General features: G+C 44.6%; 2 protein-coding genes across 4 annotated transcripts in view; one reads left to right on the top strand and one right to left on the bottom strand.

The window, feature by feature from the left end:
- Positions 1 to 1,303: 1,303 nt before the first annotated feature.
- On the top strand, positions 1,304 to 20,306 carry PRG4 (proteoglycan 4). Its single transcript, XM_039384334.1, has 14 exons — positions 1,304 to 1,359; positions 1,912 to 2,010; positions 4,320 to 4,442; positions 6,477 to 6,596; positions 8,668 to 8,769; positions 10,239 to 11,397; positions 11,594 to 12,254; positions 12,703 to 14,287; positions 15,191 to 15,280; positions 15,904 to 16,043; positions 16,692 to 16,848; positions 17,399 to 17,578; positions 17,779 to 17,904; positions 18,838 to 20,306. Exons 2-14 carry the CDS (start codon positions 1,914 to 1,916, stop codon positions 18,939 to 18,941), a joined length of 4,644 nt encoding a protein of 1,547 aa, XP_039240268.1. The 5' UTR covers positions 1,304 to 1,359; positions 1,912 to 1,913; the 3' UTR covers positions 18,942 to 20,306.
- Positions 18,975 to 20,408, bottom strand: part of TPR (translocated promoter region, nuclear basket protein) — a 34,310-nt gene continuing 32,876 nt past the window's right edge. For all 3 annotated transcript variants that reach the window (XM_027749398.2, XM_027749399.2, XM_027749400.2), the window contains exons 50-51: positions 20,077 to 20,175; positions 18,975 to 19,195 (exon numbers count right to left, since the gene is read on the bottom strand). In XM_027749398.2, coding sequence (XP_027605199.1) covers positions 19,140 to 19,195; positions 20,077 to 20,175 — 155 coding nt within the window. In that variant the 3' untranslated portion in view covers positions 18,975 to 19,139. The remainder of the gene's footprint in view (positions 19,196 to 20,076; positions 20,176 to 20,408) is intronic.

The following is a 20,408-nucleotide window of genomic DNA, read 5'->3' as shown; positions in this document are numbered from 1 at the left end:
AGCTATCTCATCAGATTGATCCTATTTATCTCCTCTAAACAGTACTACTTCTCCAGGCTTTAAATACCTATAGACAGGTACCTTTCTTCTCAAACCTGGGGTTCTTTATCAAGCTTACAGTCAACTCCTCTAAAGACAGCACTGCAACTCTTATTATAAAACATGTAATATACATTTATTTATATATTGCCTTGAACAAACTCCATGAAATCTCAGAGCCTCTCCTTTTCCACAAAGTAGAGCAATAAGTACTCCATTAAGCACACAATGCAGAAAGGTTGAATGAAACTGTCTTTATTTGTGATAACACAAAATTAGAAAGAAAATCTAGCATAAAAACCCTAAAGCTGCACAGTCATTGGACCGAGTGAGGGACACATTCAAGCACGTGCCTAAACCCACTCCTGTTCAGAAGTGTCTTCTTTACTTTCCTTAAGAGACCCGTGCTCATTTTAACTCCTTTCCTCAGCTGGGATAGGATAGATAATAGATATTATGCCATATCTATTATTTTGGGCTAACAGAACTATTTGGGATTCAAGTAATATTATAAGACAGAAATATGGAAGTTCTCAGGCCTTTAGTGCAGTTTCTCATACAGTTTCTCTCCCAAGCCCTGAGAGTCAGGACCATTAAAGTTTTCAATTAAAACCTCCTTTAGCTCTGGGAGTTACAAAGAACCACTTCCAGTATCCTTGATCTGGAACCAATAAACACAAAGACCATTGAAACAATTTAAGGCTCTTTCATTCATTTTTGATGTGTTACGTGTCACACATTCAATAAATGTGAGATTTGACTAAATTCTTTGATTTCTAGCCAACACCTTGGCAACATTTCCATTCAGTTCAGGGAAAAGCACTACATATTCAGTGTAGGATTGGTGAATTACTTCTGTCTGCATGAATTAGCTCCCACAGCTTTTTGGAGAAGATACACCATCAGTAGCAGATGAAGCTGCACGTTTTCAGGCTACTGTCACCTAAGCTCTGTGTGACAGGAAAGAAAAAACCCTCAGCACTGGCCTGGGATAATTTTTTATTGCTCTGCAATACACTCTGAGTCCTTCCAGCTGAATTCAGGACAATTTGTACACTTCACTCGGTAATCAAAATGTGTTTTGACTAGTAAGTCCCTATTTAGTTTTTTCTGTAATCGTTTTTCTTAACGGGAGTATTTTCCAGATGTTGTGGTAGTCCAGTCATCCAGGACCTCCTCCAACTCCTGTGGAAAGTTTGCTGTCATAAGCTGTCATCAGGGGTTGGGTTTAATTTGTCTAATTACTGACCCCCAGCACAGTTACAAAGCAATATAAAAGGCATCTGGAGCATCCCTGGGAGCAGACACACTCTCTGTTAGGTAAGTGTTACACTGATTTCTATTCAGAGCTCTCCTTCAAAAGGAAAACTGAAACAGAAACCCCAAAGTTTTCCTTTTGAAAGGTTTACTTTTAGCCTACGCTTCCATTTGTTATATTTGACTACTAATATTTCAATGATACAGTAAGGTTTATAAAATTATGTTGCTTAATAACTAACATTCTGTACTTCTTTTACTTTAGATTTATATTTATCAATATTATAACTTCACAAATTGTTGAGCTGAAGTATACCCATGTTAGAAGGAGAAGACTGGCTGCAGCCTTCACATAATAAAATTCTGCATAAAATTACTTCTGTTACTTGTTAATAATGAATTTTTATAGTCTTAGTACAAAATTTAACAGCTAATCAACTAATAATCAAGAGAATTTATAGAGTAATTCTAAATTAGCAACGTGGCCCTGAACAGTTTTACTGTTTATTTTATGTTTTTATCAAACTAGTATTATATAACAAGATAGGCACTGCATTTTTTTTATTTATGGACTAATTGAATTGCACATAGTGACATGAGATTATTTCTTTTCAGGAATGATGTCGTACCTGAAAGTAATGATCATATGGAACATACTTTGCATATCCCTGGTGCTCCTTTCTCTGTCCTTGATTCAAGAAGTGTCTTCTCAAGGTACTGTAACACACAAAGTAGAAGGGAGGGTTTCTAGGATATCTGACACACACTGAGAATGCTCCAAAAGAATCCTTAGAAAAATACTAATTTCTAGAATGTTATATTTATTCAGCCAGGCAATATGATTCAGTTTTATCATCAGTGAATATTTTCCTAAACAAATTTGAGTGCAGCATGGTCCTCCTTCTAGGAGGAATTATACAAAAACATACATGTAATGCAAACTGCATATGAACCAGTTTGTTTTTCTGTAGACATATTCTACAGATCCCATTGCCCTCAGATGGACATTTTTAGCCCCTGTGATTTGCAGGGTAATTCAAGGAAAATCTAAAATGACAATATCCACATAAGTTGGTCAGAAATATTTCAGTAGGCTCGGGGAGAGGACTGTCTATACCTTGCTAAGTGCTTTGCTATTAAATGCACTGTTACCACCACTGAGGTAATTTTGGGAATCATTTGTCTAATGATATAGATTTTTATTTACTCTCCAAGCTCTATAATTGGTTTTGTACTAAAGTTGCACTGTTGTGAAGAAGCAGAACTTGCAGCCTGGCCAGTCCTCTGCAGTTCTCAGGTAGCTACCAAGTTGTTGTGGGAATAATATTGTGTATTCCTTGCTGGTTGAAAATAATTTATTACTACTTGCTAGCAGAAGGGACAATATCGTGTATGTGAGCAGCTCACCAGGGCACAGCAGATGCCAGATGTGACCTGCTGGGCAGAGTAGGCTGGCACTGAACCCTTGCTCATTGATGGGAGCCTTCCCTCTGCCTTCAGCAAAAATCAAAGCTCTCACCAACAGCAAACTAAACCATTCAGGCATTTTCCTTAGGAGTAACTCTGTACCTTACAAGTCATAAACTAAACTAAATAAGTGAATGAAGAGGTATAGTATTTTGGACTTTCTTTCTTTCCATAAGGGAAGAAGGGTGCAATTTGTAGGGCACATATCATAAAGGAAGGTGTCCATCTTCTTTTTTTAACTCCTGTATTAAGGGCCCATTAACTCCAGTCCACTAATGTCTCCAGTTACTCCCTAGTCCCATTTTGCTGTTTGCAAAGAAGTGGTAACAAGCATTATAACTACTTGTTGAAAATCACAATATATGTAATTATTTGTTATCCCGTGGTCTTCCTTCATACACACAGTTGTGGAGTGTGTGCTGCTAGAAATTGTCTTTGGTGTTGTGTTACATGTTATTTGTTGTTATTTCCTCGTGGTTCCTCAATGTTTCAGCTGATTATCTTGACTCTGTTTGAGCTTGCTGATTGTTCAGCTTCTTTGTTTGTATTTAGGGACTCTTCACTTGTGGCCCTGCATGTTTCGTTTCCAGAAGAAGCTGTTAGCATGTCACGTTAGCAGAGATTTTGCACAGGAAGGGGATTAGTTGCAGGGTGAATATCTGGCAGTAGAAGGGTAGCAAAGCACTGCCAACCTTGAATGCTCACAGTTTGAAAGCAGACCTCCTGATGTCTTGCTTTTCCAACTGTAATCTGCACCATATATTATCATCTAGCATTTGCCAGCACTGCAGCAGTCTGGCAGTAAAGCCATCCTGGGATGAGCTTTTATACTGGTCTGCTAATAAGTAATCTCTTAATTAACAAACAGACAGCACTTTGGAGAAGGCTGCAAGACTAGATCCCAACTGTTCCTAACCTCAGTATTGATACCAAATTCTTCTCTGACAGCAGGGAAAAAACAGTGTAGAGGGTAGGCAGACTTTGAAACTCCCAGCAGAAATGGCTCCGGGGCTTTGTATTTATTATGACAGTGCTCTCCAGCTTGCAAGCTAACCTGATTAGGTTTGGTTATTAGGAAAAACGTTACCAAAAGTGAAAATCAGACCACTAATGGGTCTGCCAGGGAAACTTTTGCACACTCACACCTATGACCATAGGTAGGGTGAATTAAGATGGAAAATAAGTCAGCAAAGCAGCAAAGTGCCTGGCTGATGTGCTGCCTAAGGTAAAACTGCACAGGCTGGTTTGGATGCCTGTGGCCATGCTACAGAACCAATCCCCAAGGATTCATTAGTTTTCAGGAGAAACAGGGTAAGTCAGCCCCAGGGGAACGCCCCTCTAACCTGAACACATGCTCCTGCTGGTCCACAGGCTGGCTCAGAGCAAACCTCTGCTCCACACACCTTCAGGAGGGGTCACACCAGGCCCTCAGTTCCTGCAATACCAAGGGAAGATTCTGCAGGGGAAAAAGAGAGGCTTTACTCCTTTGCAGCCCAGCATTTCCTCAGGCCCCACTGTGGTTTGGCAATGCTTACACCAGTGTTGTGTGATTTTAGATGTGTCGAGCTGTACAGGGAGATGTGGGGCAGGGTATTCTAGAGAGCATGACTGCCAGTGTGATTTTAACTGTCACCACTACATGGAGTGCTGCCCTGACTTCAGGAAAGTCTGCACAGTGGGTAAGTTCCCAAACACAGCCAGTTCCTCTCCACAAAATCCCCCTCCCAGCTCCCCACTGCACCAGGTCTCCTCTCTGAATGCTTCAATGTATGTTAGTTCGCTGTGTCCTTGTTCCCTCTCATACATGTGTTGTTCTCCTCCTCAAAAACTCAGGGATAACCTGTTGCAATCCAAAGAAAATTGTGTATCCACAGGTTACTCCCAAGCAAAGGATTTTGCTTTTTACAACAGCAGAGTTAGGCAAGAGGGGGTGAAACAGTTTACTGCTTGTTTTTTGTTCCTTCGTGCATTTCTACTGTATCTGTCTGTCTTATAAAAAAAAAAAAAAAGTCGTAAAAGCAAATTCAAGGGTTTGCAGGGAGAAATTCTGGCACATCCCAACTCAAATTTAAGAAGTATGGATGCTGTAGGGTCTAATCCAAAGCCTGAGGGTGTCCTTCCATGGACAGAAACTGACTCTGGATCAGAACCTTGTCCAGAGCTTGCTGGAAAAGATGGTTGGATGAGTATTATTTTATGCTTTATATATTTACAAAACCATGCAGTGTAAATAAAGACAGGTATTGTTTACTGAGAGTTAAAAACCATTTTCTTGGGAAGCACCAATGTCAGAAATATCAGTTATTTGGATAACTGCAGTTTGTTACATTACACTGTAGTTCCACTAGGATTACAGGGTGACATAAGACTTCTCAGATCCAGCAACACGGGTCGAGTTTTGTTCAAATTCAGACACAGCGCTCCCTAAAATTCCAGTTCTGCTGCCCTGACACACACTGGAAACACTTTGTGCTTCAGTCCTCCCCATCCTCATTTTGATTTGTGAGGGAACATCAGCATTGTTCATAGCTGAAAGTACATACTGAGGCACTTTATTATGTAAGCTATTATTGTGGGTCGGATTCTACATAACGTTTAATCAAATATTTAAGGCTAAAAGTCTTCCCTGTTCTACCCTCACTACCCAGTGAGTTCAGGCAAGCACAGTAGGTGTCATCCTGAAAGGATGCAGGAAGTTTGACTAAGGATTGCTGCCCAGTTAGTGTGGCATCAATGCTGACCAAATTAGAGAAATGCCAGACATCATTTATGAACAAAACCTGCCCTAACATCATAAAATAAAAACAATTCTCACCTGTGCATGTGGAGTGAATCCACTGGCATGAACAGACTGACTCCACATCTACAGTAATCAAAAGATGCTCAGAATCTGCCTACACAGTAATCCTCTTCTGCTAGATAGTGATTTAATTGTAGAACGTGATTTTGTGCCCTGGGTGTCACAGAGGCAATGACTTTGATAGGGATTTATGTACAGAAAGTACTTTTTCTGAAGTCTGTAATAGCTGTGCACACTCTTTCCAAAACAATTTGGTCATTATTTGGTGCGAAATAGAAGCACTGCAGTGACTGAAGTTGTCAGAAGTTAACAAATAATAAAATATTAAACCCATGTGGGTATTAATCATGTCAGAACATGGTAAATACTCCTTCAGCATTAATAATTTAAGAACTGTGTTAAACAGTTCTAGTCACTCTGGGTACCCTAGTTAACTCATTCCCACAATTAAACTGCAGTATTTGGCCAGGCACACCAGGTACACTTGGCTGTGACCTGATTAGGCCAATTATTTTTCAGAAATGCTTTGATAGACACATCACTCTTGATCCAACACCTTTTTGCAAACCTAACCCAGAATTTAAATCTAATTTTGAGGTCACTGCTCCGTGGTGAGGGAATGGAAGCCCGCTATGGTGGGACCTGGCTAAAGTGAACATGGGCATCACGTTTCATTCCACCACAAATTTGAGTGGCTTCAACACACTGCAGTGTGACAGCGCAGTTCTGGCTGCACGGCCTGATCCAAACCCCACAATTCCACAGACAAATCCTGGATCACACCAGAATAAGCACCTGATTTTATGGGGCTCTTCTTTACGCCACCCAGAGCAAACGACTTCACTGTAGAAAGGTGCCAGCGTTCAGCACGAGGTAGGCAAACATCCTGACTCTGCTGCTGTGCCTCGTGCAGGACTCTCCTGTGAAGGACGGTGCTTCGAAGCCTTCGAGAGAGGACGGGAGTGTGACTGCGATGCCGACTGCGAACGATACGGCAAATGCTGTCCAGACTATGCCAAACACTGCAAAGAGGGTAAGAAACTGCTTTGTTACTGTGTTTTTCGAAGAGATCTTTAAATAGAGGTGCTTTGCTTTCTCAGAAAACAAAGTCTGCGGGCTTCTTAAGACGCGAGAAGTTAAGGATAACAAAAAAAAAATACTGAAAAAAAATATTAAAATCTAATTTCAAAGGTAAATTGGCCAATTTCTCAAGCATGGATGCACTATGGACACATATAGGGAGATATACTGGAAGCCATCACCAAGACATGAATATGTTTAATTTCATCATGTCCTTAAATTTTTTTAGGTCTATCTACAGACCTGGATTCATTTCTGTGAGCACACCTGGCAGATATGCCTGGCACTGGGTCACTGCATTCACAGACCAGACAACCTCCATGGCAGCCAATTCCCAAAGCCTGCGGTGTGACAAACAACCGGACTTAGGGATTATCATTTGGTGCACTGCACCCACCACTCCCAGTCCCTAGGCACTGGGATAGTGGCTTGGCTTTGCCATGCAGTTACACAGTAATTTAGACTGAAATAGAGTCTGTATTCAGCATTTTTGACTGAATGTCTAGAGGAGGATGAGTGTCTTGGAAGTGTCTTGAGGTGAATTTCCTGCCTTTGAAGTTGTTTAATGTCTCCCTCTTTCTGCCGAGTTTAACACACCCAAACACTCACAAAAGACTATTAAATCATTTCTCTTTTCTTCAGTTAAATATAATGAAAAATTAAGCAACTGTTCCTAAACTTAGAGAGTTTCTTCTGTATTTTATTAAGCTCTAGTATTAATTTCTGAAAAAAAAAGAAAAAAACCCAACAAAAATACCTCAAAGCCAGCCTACCACTGTACTCAATATTTGAGTATTTATATTATGTGTGAATAACTGAGAAACCTGCTAAACCTCTTGGAATAGATTTGCTGTTTTAGCATCCTCTCAACATTTTGTTCTGTACAGCAAAGTCAAATGTACATCATCTATCTAGATATCACCATTACCTTCCCTACCCTCCAGAAGCCCCTTATTCCCTGAATACACACATGCACAGCTAAGGACTAACCAAAACATTCCCCTCCACCACTACTGACTGCTCTGAAAGCCAGTTCAGCTCCCTAAATGATTTTATTCAACAACCACAGTTTTTCTCCCTCAATAAAAGCTTCAGGATATAGTCCAACACCCAACCTTCCTTGCTTTGAGTTTGCTGGGAAAATAAATCCTTTGACACCATGGTCACCACTTTGAGACAAAAAAATCCCATTCATTTTGTCAAAAGCTGATTACACACACCTCTGGCAGTTACCAACTCCTTCTGCTGGATAAAAAAATTCAGCCAGTCCCCTGAGCTCCAGCACACTTCCTTCACAACTAACAAGTTCTACACGCTCATTTCCAATTGTACAATTTGACCCAACAATTAATTACAAAATGTTATCTGGCTCTTACTGGCTGCAAGTGAAACCCCACACACTTTTCAGAGCTGGAAAATCTGAACACAACTTCCTGTTTCTCCTAAAACTCAGCCTACTAGAAGTTAGCTTAACACTGATACCTTGTGTTTTTTCTTTGGTCCATGCCTGTCTCCTTCAAGGGAACTATTTCTACTGAGATGTCTCTCAAAAAAGATCATTTGTGTAGAATTATCACATCTGGAGAACTACAATGTAACTGAATCTTTAAGGGATTATCAAAGTAAATGCTTGGCTAACATGACAACTCTTCAAGTTCCACTATAGTGACTTAGTCCCAAGTCATCTGTAGTCAAAAAACAAAAAAAAGACAAATTTTCAGAATGTAGAAGTCCAGAATTCACCTTTTTCCCACCTCAAAGTTGCCATTAGCCAAGAATGCCTCACCTCAAATTTCTGGGTAAAACAACACTCCCATATCTGATGAAACATTTGGGGATCCACAGGGTATTTTTGCACTTTTTCATATAAATAACAGTGTAAAGAATCCTATAGATAGGAAGAAACTTAGATTTATATGGAAGATGGTCACTGCCATTTTGTAATCACTTTCTTCTCAGGCAGTTGACACCAAGTACCCACAAAGAAATAACAACCTGTTAATGGGAGTATTTATCTCTTTCAGCACACACAGAAAAGCCAGCCCCGGAGACTCCCCCCGAAAACAAAGCAACATCTAAAAGGTCATCCACCGATGAGGAAAAGCCGCCAGAGGAAGCTGTGGAAGGTAGGCAAGGGTATGGATGAAACAGGATGGGCGTTACCTGAAGGAACATTAAAGACCATTTTCCTGCTCTGGAAATAGGAAGCCAATCCTAGACATTGCCAGACAGTTACCAAGCTTGGAACCACTCGGTTTATAAACTGATTACCTCACCGAGCCCTCAGGATTTCGGAGAGTTCACCCAGCACAGATGGTGGAGTGTGGTGATGTCTCCGGTGTCTCTGATGGATTTTCACACACATCTTCCCAAAATGTGTAACAGGCCATTGTCAGTTTTGGACAAGGTCCACGGCTGGAACAGGAAGGGTGTTGTATTTTGGGACAGTGATGAACTGTCAGGACCAAGACAGGAAAATGTCCTAGCAGGTTTCTCTAGCTTTAATCAAGCCAGGCCTTATGCAACTTCAGAGAACACTTGATTTGTTTTTTCTGACTGGAAAATACGTTGCTTTGCTGTGTTCTCTGGTATTGTGTTTCAGCATTTGAAGTGATAACTCAGGAGATCAGTTTGAACTTGAAACCTGAAGTAACAAGAATGAAATGAGACCAGAAGTCAGTACTGGCTGACCAATATTTTAACACACCTCCCCTTTTGTTTTCTTTTTTAATTGTTTTAAATTTGGAGTACTTATGCTTCTGCTGTTGCAATTTCCTATTAAAAATAAAAGATCAATATACTGGGTTAAATGAAAGAAAATTAAGGAAATTCAAATAACCATTAGCAGAATGCCAGTTAGCTTATGGTATTTCAGACTTGCTGGGTGGGAGTAAAACCTATTCTGTAATGCTCTGCTCATACCAAACACAAAACCTGTGTGAAAACAGAGCTAAACAGCAAAACTTCAGAGAGAGAATACTTGAAGATTGAAATGCAGAAACATTTACTGTTCCTTTTTGCTGAACATAAATAATTTGACCCAAGTCAATGTAACTATAAATACAAGTAAAGAGAATCTTAAAGCCATAAATCACAAAGAGGAAAACCATCCAAGATATAAAGACACAGTAGGAGATAGTCAGGGCTCTGTATTCAGGAATTATTTTCCTCCCGTTTCCCAACTTCTCCAAGTTCAGCTCATCGGTGTAAAGTTATGTTGAAGGCCAGTGGGATAAATCAAAATAACAGACTGAGAAGGGCAGTGCCTTGTTAGAAGAACTGTATTTCACAGCATGGAAAAGGCAGGAACCACAAGGCAGCCTCACCTACAAGCACCAAACCAAACCCTGCAGCACTGCCCCTGGGGCAGTGACAGCTTAGCAAAGGGATGACTTCAACTGAGCCAGGCTGCTGCACAGTCCCCCAGGGACCACAGGGACTCGTGTGGAACCCTGCCCAGGGGAGTTCTGCCCTTCTAAAAAAATACAGTTATTCAACAGTACTACCTATTGCCCAGATGTGCAATACATTTATACACCACAGGCACATGCACAGCAATGCCAATGGCTGAAACTCATTTGTATTTACCTTATAGATCCTGGCACTGGACTGGAAAACCCAGAGACCACTCCTGCTCCAACTACAGAACCAGCAGAGACAACCCCTGCAGCCACAGAGCCACTGACTACCCAGACAGACCCGCCCACCAACCCAAAGGAACAGGACACAACCCCTGAGGCCACCGAGGAACCAGTGACTGAAGAAGACCCTCCCACCACAGAGAAGCCAGAAGATATGACCCCTGATGCCACCGAGGAACCAGTCACTGAAGTGGACTCTACCAACATCCCCCCAACAGAAGACGCAACCCCTGAGGCCACTGAGGCACCAACAACTGAGGCTGAATCTCCCACCACCCAAAAACCTGAAGACACAACCCCTGAGGCAACTGAGGCACCAACAACTGAGGTACCAACAACTGAGGCACCAACAACTGAGGCTGAATCTCCCACCACCCCTAAACCTGAAGACACAACCCCTGAGGCAACTGAGGCACCAACAACCGAGGCTGAATCTCCCACCACCTTAAAACCTGAAGACACAACCCCTGAGGCAACTGAGGCACCAACAACTGAGGCTGAATCTCCCACCACCCCTAAACCTGAAGACACAACCCCTGAGGCAACTGAGGCACCAACAACTGAGGCTGAATCTCCCACCACTCCAAAACCTGAAGACACAACCCCTGAGGCAACTGAGGCACCAACAACTGAGGCTGAATCTCCCACCACTCCAAAACCTGAAGACACAACCCCTGAGGCAACTGAGGCACCAACAACCGAGGCACCAACAACCGAGGCACCAACAACCGAGGCACCAACAACCGAGGCTGAATCTCCCACCACCCCTAAACCTGAAGACACAACCCCTGAGGCAACTGAGGCACCAACAACTGAGGCACCAACAACTGAGGCACCAACAACTGAGGCTGAATCTCCCACCACCCCTAAACCTGAAGACACAACCCCTGAGGCAACTGAGGCACCAACAACTGAGGCTGAATCTCCCACCACCCAAAAACCTGAAGACACAACCCCTGAGGCAACTGAGGCTGAATCTCCCACCACCCCAAAACCTGAAGACACAACCCCTGAGGCAACTGAGGTACCAACAACTGAGGCTGAATCTCCCACCACCCCTAAACCTGAAGAGACAACCCCTGAGGCAACTGAGGCACCAACAAAAACCGAGGGGCTGATGAATTCCCACCACTCCAAAACATGGGAAGGACACAACCCCTTTGAGGGCAACTGAGGCAACCAACCAAACTGAGGCGCATCTCCTAGGTATTGCCTACACCTGAAGACAACAAACCCCTGAGGCAACTGAGGGCACAAACAACCGCGGGCTTTGAATCTCCACCACCCCCCTAAAAAACACCTGGACGAGGGACAAAACCCCTGAGGCAACTGAGGCTGAATCTCCCACCACTCCAAAACCTGAAGAGACAACCCCTGAGGCAACTGAGGCACCAACAACTGAGGCTGAATCTCCCACCACCCCTAAACCTGAAGAGACAGCCCCTGAGGCAACTGAGGCTGAATCTCCCACCACTCCAAAACCTGAAGGGACAACCTCTGAGGCAACTGAGGCACCAACAACTGAGGCTGAATCTCCCACCACCCCTAAACCTGAAGAGACAACCTCTGAGGCAACTGAGGCACCAACAACTGAGGCTGAATCTCCCACCACTCCAAAACCTGAAGACACAACCCCTGAGGCAACTGAGGCACCAACAACTGAGGCACCAACAACTGAGGCACCAACAACTGAGGCACCAACAACTGAGGCTGAATTTCCCACCACCCAAAAACCTGAAGAGACAACCCCTGAGGCAACTGAGGTACCAACAACTGAGGCTGAATCTCCCACCACCCAAAAACCTGAAGAGACAACCCCTGAGGCAACTGAGGCACCAACAACCGAGGCTGAATCTCCCACCACCCCTAAACCTGAAGACACAACCCCTGAGGCAACTGAGGCACCAACAACTGAGGCTGAATCTCCCACCACCCAAAAACCTGAAGAGACAACCCCTGAGGCAACTGAGGTACCAACAACCGAGGCTGAATCTCCCACCACCTTCTTCCTTTTAAAACCCCTGAAGGACACAAACCCCCCTGAGGCCCAACCAAGTGCAGGGTTACCAAACAACTGAGGGCTTGAATGAAAATTCTCCACCACTTCCAAAAAACAACCTGGGAAGACACAACTGAGGGAAACTGAAGGCACAAACAACTGAGGATGAATTTTTTTTTCTCCCCCACCACCCAAAAAAACCTGAAGACACCACCCCTGGAGGCTAAACTGAGGCACCAACAACGGGCTGATGAATCTCCCACCACCCCCTAAACCTGGGAAAGACACAACCCCTGGAGGCAAAACTGAGGCACCAAAAAACAAAACTGAGGCTGGGAATGTCTCCCACCACCCAAAAACCTGAGGGGGGGGGAGACCACCCGAGGCCAAACTGAGGCCTACCAACCAAAACACTGGAGGCACCAACAACTGAGGCACCAACAACTGAGGCACCAACAACTGAGGCTGAATCTCCCACCACCCCTAAACCTGAAGACACAACCCCTGAGGCAACTGAGGCACCAACAACTGAGGCTGAATCTCCCACCACTCCAAAACCTGAAGAGACTACCTCTGAGGCAACTGAGGCACCAACAACTGAGGCACCAACAACTGAGGCACCAACAACTGAGGCTGAATCTCCCACCACTCCAAAACCTGAAGAGACAACCTCTGAGGCAACTGAGGCACCAACAACTGAGGCTGAATCTCCCACCACTCCAAAACCTGAAGACACAACCTCTGAGGCAACTGAGGCAGCAACAACCGAGGCTGAATCTCCCACCAACCCTAAACCTGAAGACACAACCCCTGAGGCAACTGAGGCTGATTCCCCTACCACTCCTAAACCTGAAGACACAACCCCAGAGGAAACAACAACCAAGGCAGACTCCCCCACCACCCCTAAACTTGAAGAGGCAACCCCAGAGGAGCCAACAACTAAGGCTGATTCCCCTACCACTCCTAAACCTGAAGAGACAACTCCAGAGGAAGTCACAACCAAGGCAGACTCTCCCACCACCCCCAAACCTGAAGAGACAACTCCAGAGGAAACAACAACCAAGGCTGACAGCCTCTCCACCCCTAAAACAGAGGACGCAGTCTCTCCGACCACCCCTGCAGCCCCCAAGGCTGACACCACCGTGGTACAGACAACAACACCCACTGCAGTGACAACCTCTGTCCCCGGATTAGTCTCAACTGCTGACAAAGACACAGCAGCTCCCAGCAGTGCTGCAGCCACTACAGCTGGGAAGGACACTCCCACACCTGGAGCAGACACAATGCTTTCAGATACCACAATGGAGATCAAGGAGGTAACAACACCCAGGAAAGACAGAACTACTCTGCTTAAAGACATTTTAACAGCCTCAATTGGGAAAGACTTGGCTACTGTAGCTGTGGTGACAACAGCTAAGCCAGGTGACTCTCCTAAAGGTATGGATGACATTCCAAATGCAGCCAAGCAACCTGTCACTGCAGCAGCTGCATCAGAAGCAACAACAGCAGCCACAGCTCCCTTGCCCAAGCCCGCAACCACCAAAGCAGAGTCAACTCCTGAACCCAGCAAGGTGGTAACACCCAGTGAAAAAGAGACAAGTACAGAAGCGGAGCAGGCTGCAGCAGCTCCAGAGAGCGCAGGTGCTACTTGTGTGGTGGTGATGACAGCAGCTGGCAAAAAAGAGGTAACAACCACCAAAGAAGTGAGCACCACACCTGGCAGAGAACTGGAACAGGTCACTGAAAAGGCCCCTGGTACCGACAAAGCAGAGGTAACTACAGTTGCCAAAGAAACCACTACCAGGGATAAAAAAGACACGATAGAAGAAATGTATCTTGTTTCTAACGGGACATCCAAGCCAACAATACATTTCCAGGAGGTCACTGAGAGCAGAGAGGAGCCTCATCCAACTGACCCTGAAACTCTGCCTGTGAAAGAACCCGAGATAAACAAGCCTTTAATACCAATTGGGGACCTGCCGATGTTACCTGGAGAAACACAAGGTAATTGCATTCCAGCAGATACAAATCACCAGTAACTCATCAGGACATGGCACTGTCCCGGTGCCCAGCCACAAGCATGGCACTACAGCTGCCACTGTCCTGAATATGGGAACCTCAGTTAAATCAATTCTCTGGGTAGTTTAGAACATGATCTGAATTAATTGGTTTCAGTAATTGGCCCTGCTGAAAAATGTTTGCTGTAAGTACAATCGAAGATGCAAACAGAGAAAAAGTCAAGGAAAAAAGATGATAAATTTCTTACTAGGGAGTCAGGCTGAATATCTACCACTAATGGAACCTAACCTGGCATTTTGTAGCTGCATCCAAAACATATAGGACATAAGCTAGACAAGATTTTTCTTTCTTGTATTCTCTTTCCTCTGTGCTTTTTACCACAACATTTTTCATGCCCTCACTATTTATTTTAATCAGATATAGCCTGCAGGTTCTTGGGCATTTTTTTCAGTCATATATTGAAAGATATTTTGGAGGGGGGAAAAAGTGTTTTATATGGGAAAATACTTGGATTTCTGTCCAAAAGAGCTCATCCTTCCTTTATGTTTAACTGAAAGTAAGTGTAAATGCTTTTTTAAAGAAATAAGGAGAGGGAAGAGAGCTCACTAGAGCAGCTTGGGGAAACATCAAATAAAATCCTGGAGCACGGAGAAATTACATGAGGGCTGTTTGTGGGTATTTTTCTGAATTACGGGTACATAGGTGACAAATAAACAAAGACACCACACGTGGTCACTGGGCACCGCTGGGGCCGCAACACGAGAGCCAAACTTTCCCAGAACACACCTCCAAGCAGTGATTAAACCCTGGCTCCCGGCGGGGGTAAGGGGGAAAATTAATGCAATCCTTGTTGTACATTGAACGAGTCCACCTGCCTGTGTCCTGCAGAGAGGAAGGACGACGAGAAGGACCTGTGCAGCGGGAGGCCGGCGGACGGCATGGTGGCCCTGCCCAACGGCACCCTGGCTGTCTTCCGAGGTGAGGCTGCCCCACACCTCCTCTTCCCTCACCGTCCCCATCTCTCGTCCTCCTCCTCCTCCTCCTTCACCTGTCCTGGCACGGCCCCCTTCCTCCTCCCCACCCTCAACCTGTCCCGCGCCAGTCCCTCTTCTTCTTCCTTCTTCTCCTCCCTCACCTGCCCTGGCTCTCCTTCTCCTCCTCTTCCCTCCCCTGGCCCGTCCCCCTTCCTCCTTCTCCCTCACCCGCCCCTACTCCTGCCCCATCCCTCCTCTTCCTCCGTCACCTGCCGCGTCCCCGTCCCTCATCCTCTTCCCTCACCTGCCCCTGCTCCTGCCCCGTCCCTCTTGTTTCTCCTCCCTTACCTGCCCCTACCCCCCTTCTCCTCCTCTTCCCTCACCTGCCCCGGCCCCCTTCCTCCTTCTCCCTCACCTGTCCCTGCTCCTGCTTCTCCTTTCCTCCTCCTCCTCCTCCTCCTCCCTCACCTGTCCCGGCCGCTCGAGCCCCTCACGGGCCCGGAGCCGCCTCAGCCGCTGTCCCCAGGGCAGGAGGGCCGTGTCCCCGCGCTGTCCCCAGGGCAGGAGGGCGATGTCCCCGGGGCAGGACACGCCGTCCCCGCCGCCCCTGACGCCTCTGCCCCCCAGGTCACTACTACTGGCTGCTGAACGGCCGGAGCCCGCCGAGCACCAACCCCCGCCGCATCACCGACGGCTGGGGCATCCCCTCCCCGATCGACTCCGTCTTCTCCCGGTGCAACTGCGATGGGAAAACCTTCTTCATCAAGGTGGGCGCGGGCCCGGCCCGGGGCGGGACTGATGAGGAGCAGCTGCGGGGCTCAGCCTGGAGAAAAGGAGGCTCAGGGGGGACCTTCTGGCTCTGCAACTCCCTGACAGGAGGGGGGAGCCGGGGGGGGTCGGGCTCTGCTCCCAGGGAACAAGGGACAGGAGGAGAGGGAACGGCCTCTAGCTGTGCCAGGGGAGGCTCAGGTTGGATATTGGGAAAACTTGGACCCAGATTTGTTCCTAGTATGTTTCCCTTCCTGAGAGAAAATAATGAAATGCCCACACCTCTTTAAAGATATTATATAGTCATTTCCCAAGGAATCATTCAGGCCTGGAATTCAAGCAGCTTGTTATATTAATGAAAATCAGGAGATTTAGAAAACAAATCCCTTTGTTCAGTAACCTCTCTTAAAAATTAGTTTCTAACATGCTCTAGCCTGACTCAAATGTTAAAAGACTGCAGAAGGTATTTTATGAAGTAGCAGTAGTTTTTTCCTGTTTGTAATGGATGCAGGAGTGATTCCAGTCAGATTTATAATGTACCTATCAAAGTCCTACTGTTTATTTATGGATTACTCTTCAGGTTTGTGTTGAAGTTCAATAACTAAGAATAATTTCCTCTAAAGCTCATTTTCCCCTTGAATCCTCAGGGCCCCCTGTACTGGCGTTTCACTAATGGAGTCATGGATCCAGGCTATCCCAAACCTCTTGCCAATGGATTTGCAGGCCTAAGTGGGAGAATAGTAGCAACCTTACCTGTGGCAAGATTCAACAACAGACCAGAATCTGTTTATTTTATCAAGAGAGGTATGTCTCCTATTTCTGAAGTCCAGGGATCATCAAAAGGTGCTTGAATTACCTTAGTCAGGAATAAAACACCGTTTCTCTTGACCCAAAGACCAATTTCTTTCAAAAACAAAAACATAACTGATGTCAGTGTTCCAGGTGGTCAAAAATAGCCTAAAGATGTAAAAACATTTCTTAGTACTTACAGGTCTTTCAGTGCATTTTAAAACAGGTCTGTACAGGAGAGAATCCAGCACTGCAGTGGCCAAACATTAAAATAAGTTCTACCTGGTGGTAAAACTATTTCAGTCCCAAATTAATTAGAGGAGGGGAGGCTTTAATCTTACTAGTTCATAACTATGTATGGAAATGTCCCTATTTCTTATTTTGTATTTTAAATTAATGTCATTTCCTTCTCGTACATGAATGCTGTACTACCAACATAACATTATTTGTTATTGATTTTGGGTGTGTAATATGGATACCAATGACACCTTCATATCTGATCAATGACTGTTGGGTGTTTCCTGGGGTTTTGTTTTTAAACTACTGAAACAAATGCCTCCTTTAGATGGGAACATGCAGCAGTATGTGTACAGACAAGAACCAGCCAAGAAGTGTCAGAGAAGAGCACGGATTACCATCAGATACCCAGCTTTTGTGCCAAGAGTTGTCATCCGGAGGCGCTTCCAACGTGCCGTGCGAATGCCGACCATCATCCGGACTGTCAGAGTCAACCCGCACCCAACTGGTAACTCGTGTTTGTTAAGGGTCTTTTATACAACTGCTGTAACCTTAGTAGGTTCTGAAACAACATTCTGCTTCACCTTTTTAAAATGTAGTACTTTTGGATGTTTTTAATGCAGCGGCTCTCGCTGCGGACGACAAGCACACGGCAGCCACAGCAGACACTGTGACACCTCCTCACTGAGGGTTTTCTTTTGCTTGCAGGAGTTCTGCGCAAGGAAATCCGAATGCAAACCTACTGGAGAGGCCTCCCCAAAGTCATCCACTCAACTCTTTCCATACCCAACCAGAACAAGCCCGATGGCTACGATTACTATGCCTTCTCTTACAGTAAGTTAAAGCTAAAGCACATTGCTATAGATCTCAAAAGACACAGAGATGAGGAAGAAGCCCATGTTATCACTTGTGGATCTACAAGACTGATTTTAAGCAATACTAAAATGTCCTGAGAATTCAAATGTTGCCTGTAATCAAGAGATGTTTCTAATAAGAATCAACAGTTACAGGACAGCGAGCAGCAATGAAATAACAGTGGTTCAAACCAGCCTGATGAGGAATGTATTGCCATGGAGTCCAGGCTTGTAAAATGACAAAACCCTCAATATTTAAATGTGGAATTATATAAATGATAGACTGAAATCCTTGGATCACCCCACAGCAATACTTTTTTCACTGGCTTCTGTGTTTCTGACAAAAGGGAAGGACATGAACCTTCCCAGGAAAGCATTATTTATGATCCCAGATTAGGTAGATTCTTTCTTTCTAGCCAGGATCATGTACAAGCACTCCTCAGAGTGGATTATTCAGGAAAAAAGCTCTAACAACTATCCAAATACAGGATACTAAAGTCCCTGTCAGGATGATTCAATTCCTCACCTTAACACTCATTCACACTTGGGGACCACAGAGTTCCCACTTTTGTAGTCAGTGCAGGATTGTTTTGTTTTTAGCTTGTTTGATTTCCAAATTCTCAAAGCTATTTCTGTGTTCAACCAGTACAAAAGTATTCTTCCCTACTCCTGTTCTTGGGACAGATTTAATTATTAGCAGTACTATAAAACTTAATACAACCCAGGTCTTGTAAAAAATAAAGGCGAGAGCAGAAGTTTATTGTTAGAGCCTCCCAACTCCACACATGCACGTGGAATGAAAAATCTGTTATTCGGGCCTAAATGCCATTAAAATGCAGGCTTTAACTTCTGGATTCTTTCCATGTATTAAATGTAGTTTCTGGAATTTAATCCTGACCTTTCTTCCTTCCAGATCGGTACTACAGTTTGGATATTGGCAAAAGAATAGCAAGACCTGTTACAGCTCTCACAGGAAAGACTGTATCCAAAGACTGGTACAACTGTCCCAGCAAGTGATGCACAGCAGAGGATTTTAAAAAAGAGATGCCATTTGAACGTCACCATTTTTTCTAATTTTATTAATAAAAGACAATGAAATGTGTGCACACAACTCTAAGTATGAAATGCTGCTTTAAGCTCTGGCTTCATTACACTAAAGCAACCACAGGCAAACTGGCACTTTGTATACACAGCTGGAATTACTTTACAGATCGTTCAACTAATGTTTCCTCTGTTCAGGCCTCCTCTGCCTCCCATGGCATGAGTTACACCTGTGTTGGGAAAGAAAACAAATGCATTAAAGGAATGAAAGGATTTAATCAGCCATTGTGACAATTCATCCTTCCCTAAGGAAGGGCCACTGCAGAGGAGCAGATCCTTTCTGACTGAGTTCAAGTTCCCCTCTCTGGCCTGAACCTGGTGACACACAGGTCACCTCTGTGATGTAAAAGGGGGGCTGACTATCCTGTGCTGGGTGCTGAAAGAACCAGCAGAGCATTCTTACCACACCTGAAATCAGCTGTTGTTGTTATTAAAATTATGGTGACAGATGAAAGAAAATCTATCCTAGGTCCACCTCCTCACTTTTTTTTTTCCTTTAAAATACCAGCTAAACTATATTTCAGTGTTAAAATCGAGTCTTCTACAATGTTAAAATAATGACAAATGGAATACAATTCATCTAAGCATTTTCTTAATACAGAAGTTGCAAACAAGAACTTACTGTTGTGGTTGAACTCTATTTTGCACTATAAAAAATCTTTAATACTTCCAGAAACTTTTTTTTAAATCAGTTTAGGACAGAGTGATGTCATAACTGGAACTCTTAAAGTGCCAAATGGGAACTGCTCTGTAACTAAAACCAAAGATTTCTAGACTTCAGTCTAAAAAATTTGCAAGTGTAAGATCTATTGCCCTTTACTTTCTCTCCACTGATAAGAACCAAGTGCCAGAGAAGAAGAAAGTTTGCCTGTCTAAAAAACTGCTCAGACACATTTAAACAAAACTAGAGCTTTTAGGGTCACATACCAGAACCTAGGGCAGGGCATCGTTCCACGTCTAGAACAAACACAGCCTATAAAGTACTTCACAGAGTGTTCCCCCAGGAGGAAAGTCCCACAGAGCCGTGGCCTGGGCCCCCCGAGGCACTTACCCCTCTGCCTGTTGAACTGGCGCCCGCGCACCCCCGTGCGCAGCGTCGGGGGCTGCAGCCGCACACGGCGCAGGGACTTGGGCTGGTTGCTGCTCGTGTCTGTGGAGAGGGGGGAATGCAGAGAGGAAGTCTGTGCCTGGCAGGTTCTCAATGTTTATGTGATTTGACAGGAGTTATGCTCTCTAATTTACTTTAGAATCATGAAGGCGCCTCCTTATCTCACTGACATGTCCTCCGATATAAATAAAAGCCTGAAGACAAATGAGTTTGGCACTTCTTTTGTTACTTGGGCGAGGGGGTAAAGGGGTAACTCACTGATTTACTTTACTGTT

The sequence above is a fragment of the Pipra filicauda genome, unplaced genomic scaffold, assembly GCF_003945595.2.
Source record: "Pipra filicauda isolate LSUMZ 115617 unplaced genomic scaffold, ASM394559v2 scaffold347_size1265977_pilon, whole genome shotgun sequence".
NCBI classification, from domain to species: domain Eukaryota; kingdom Metazoa; phylum Chordata; class Aves; order Passeriformes; family Pipridae; genus Pipra; species Pipra filicauda.
Note: the sequence above shows the minus strand (reverse complement) of the source record. Positions and strands in the feature narration are given on the sequence as shown.

Excerpts from the sequence above, each read along its gene's own strand:
- PRG4 (XM_039384334.1), top strand. The coding sequence starts at position 1,914 with ATGATGTCGTACCTGAAAGTAATGATCATATGGAACATACTTTGCATA. Across the intron at positions 8,770-10,238 it reads GCCAGAGGAAGCTGTGGAAG|ATCCTGGCACTGGACTGGAA; the intron begins GTAGGCAAGGGT and ends TTTACCTTATAG. Across the intron at positions 17,579-17,778 it reads AGTCAACCCGCACCCAACTG|GAGTTCTGCGCAAGGAAATC; the intron begins GTAACTCGTGTT and ends TTTTGCTTGCAG.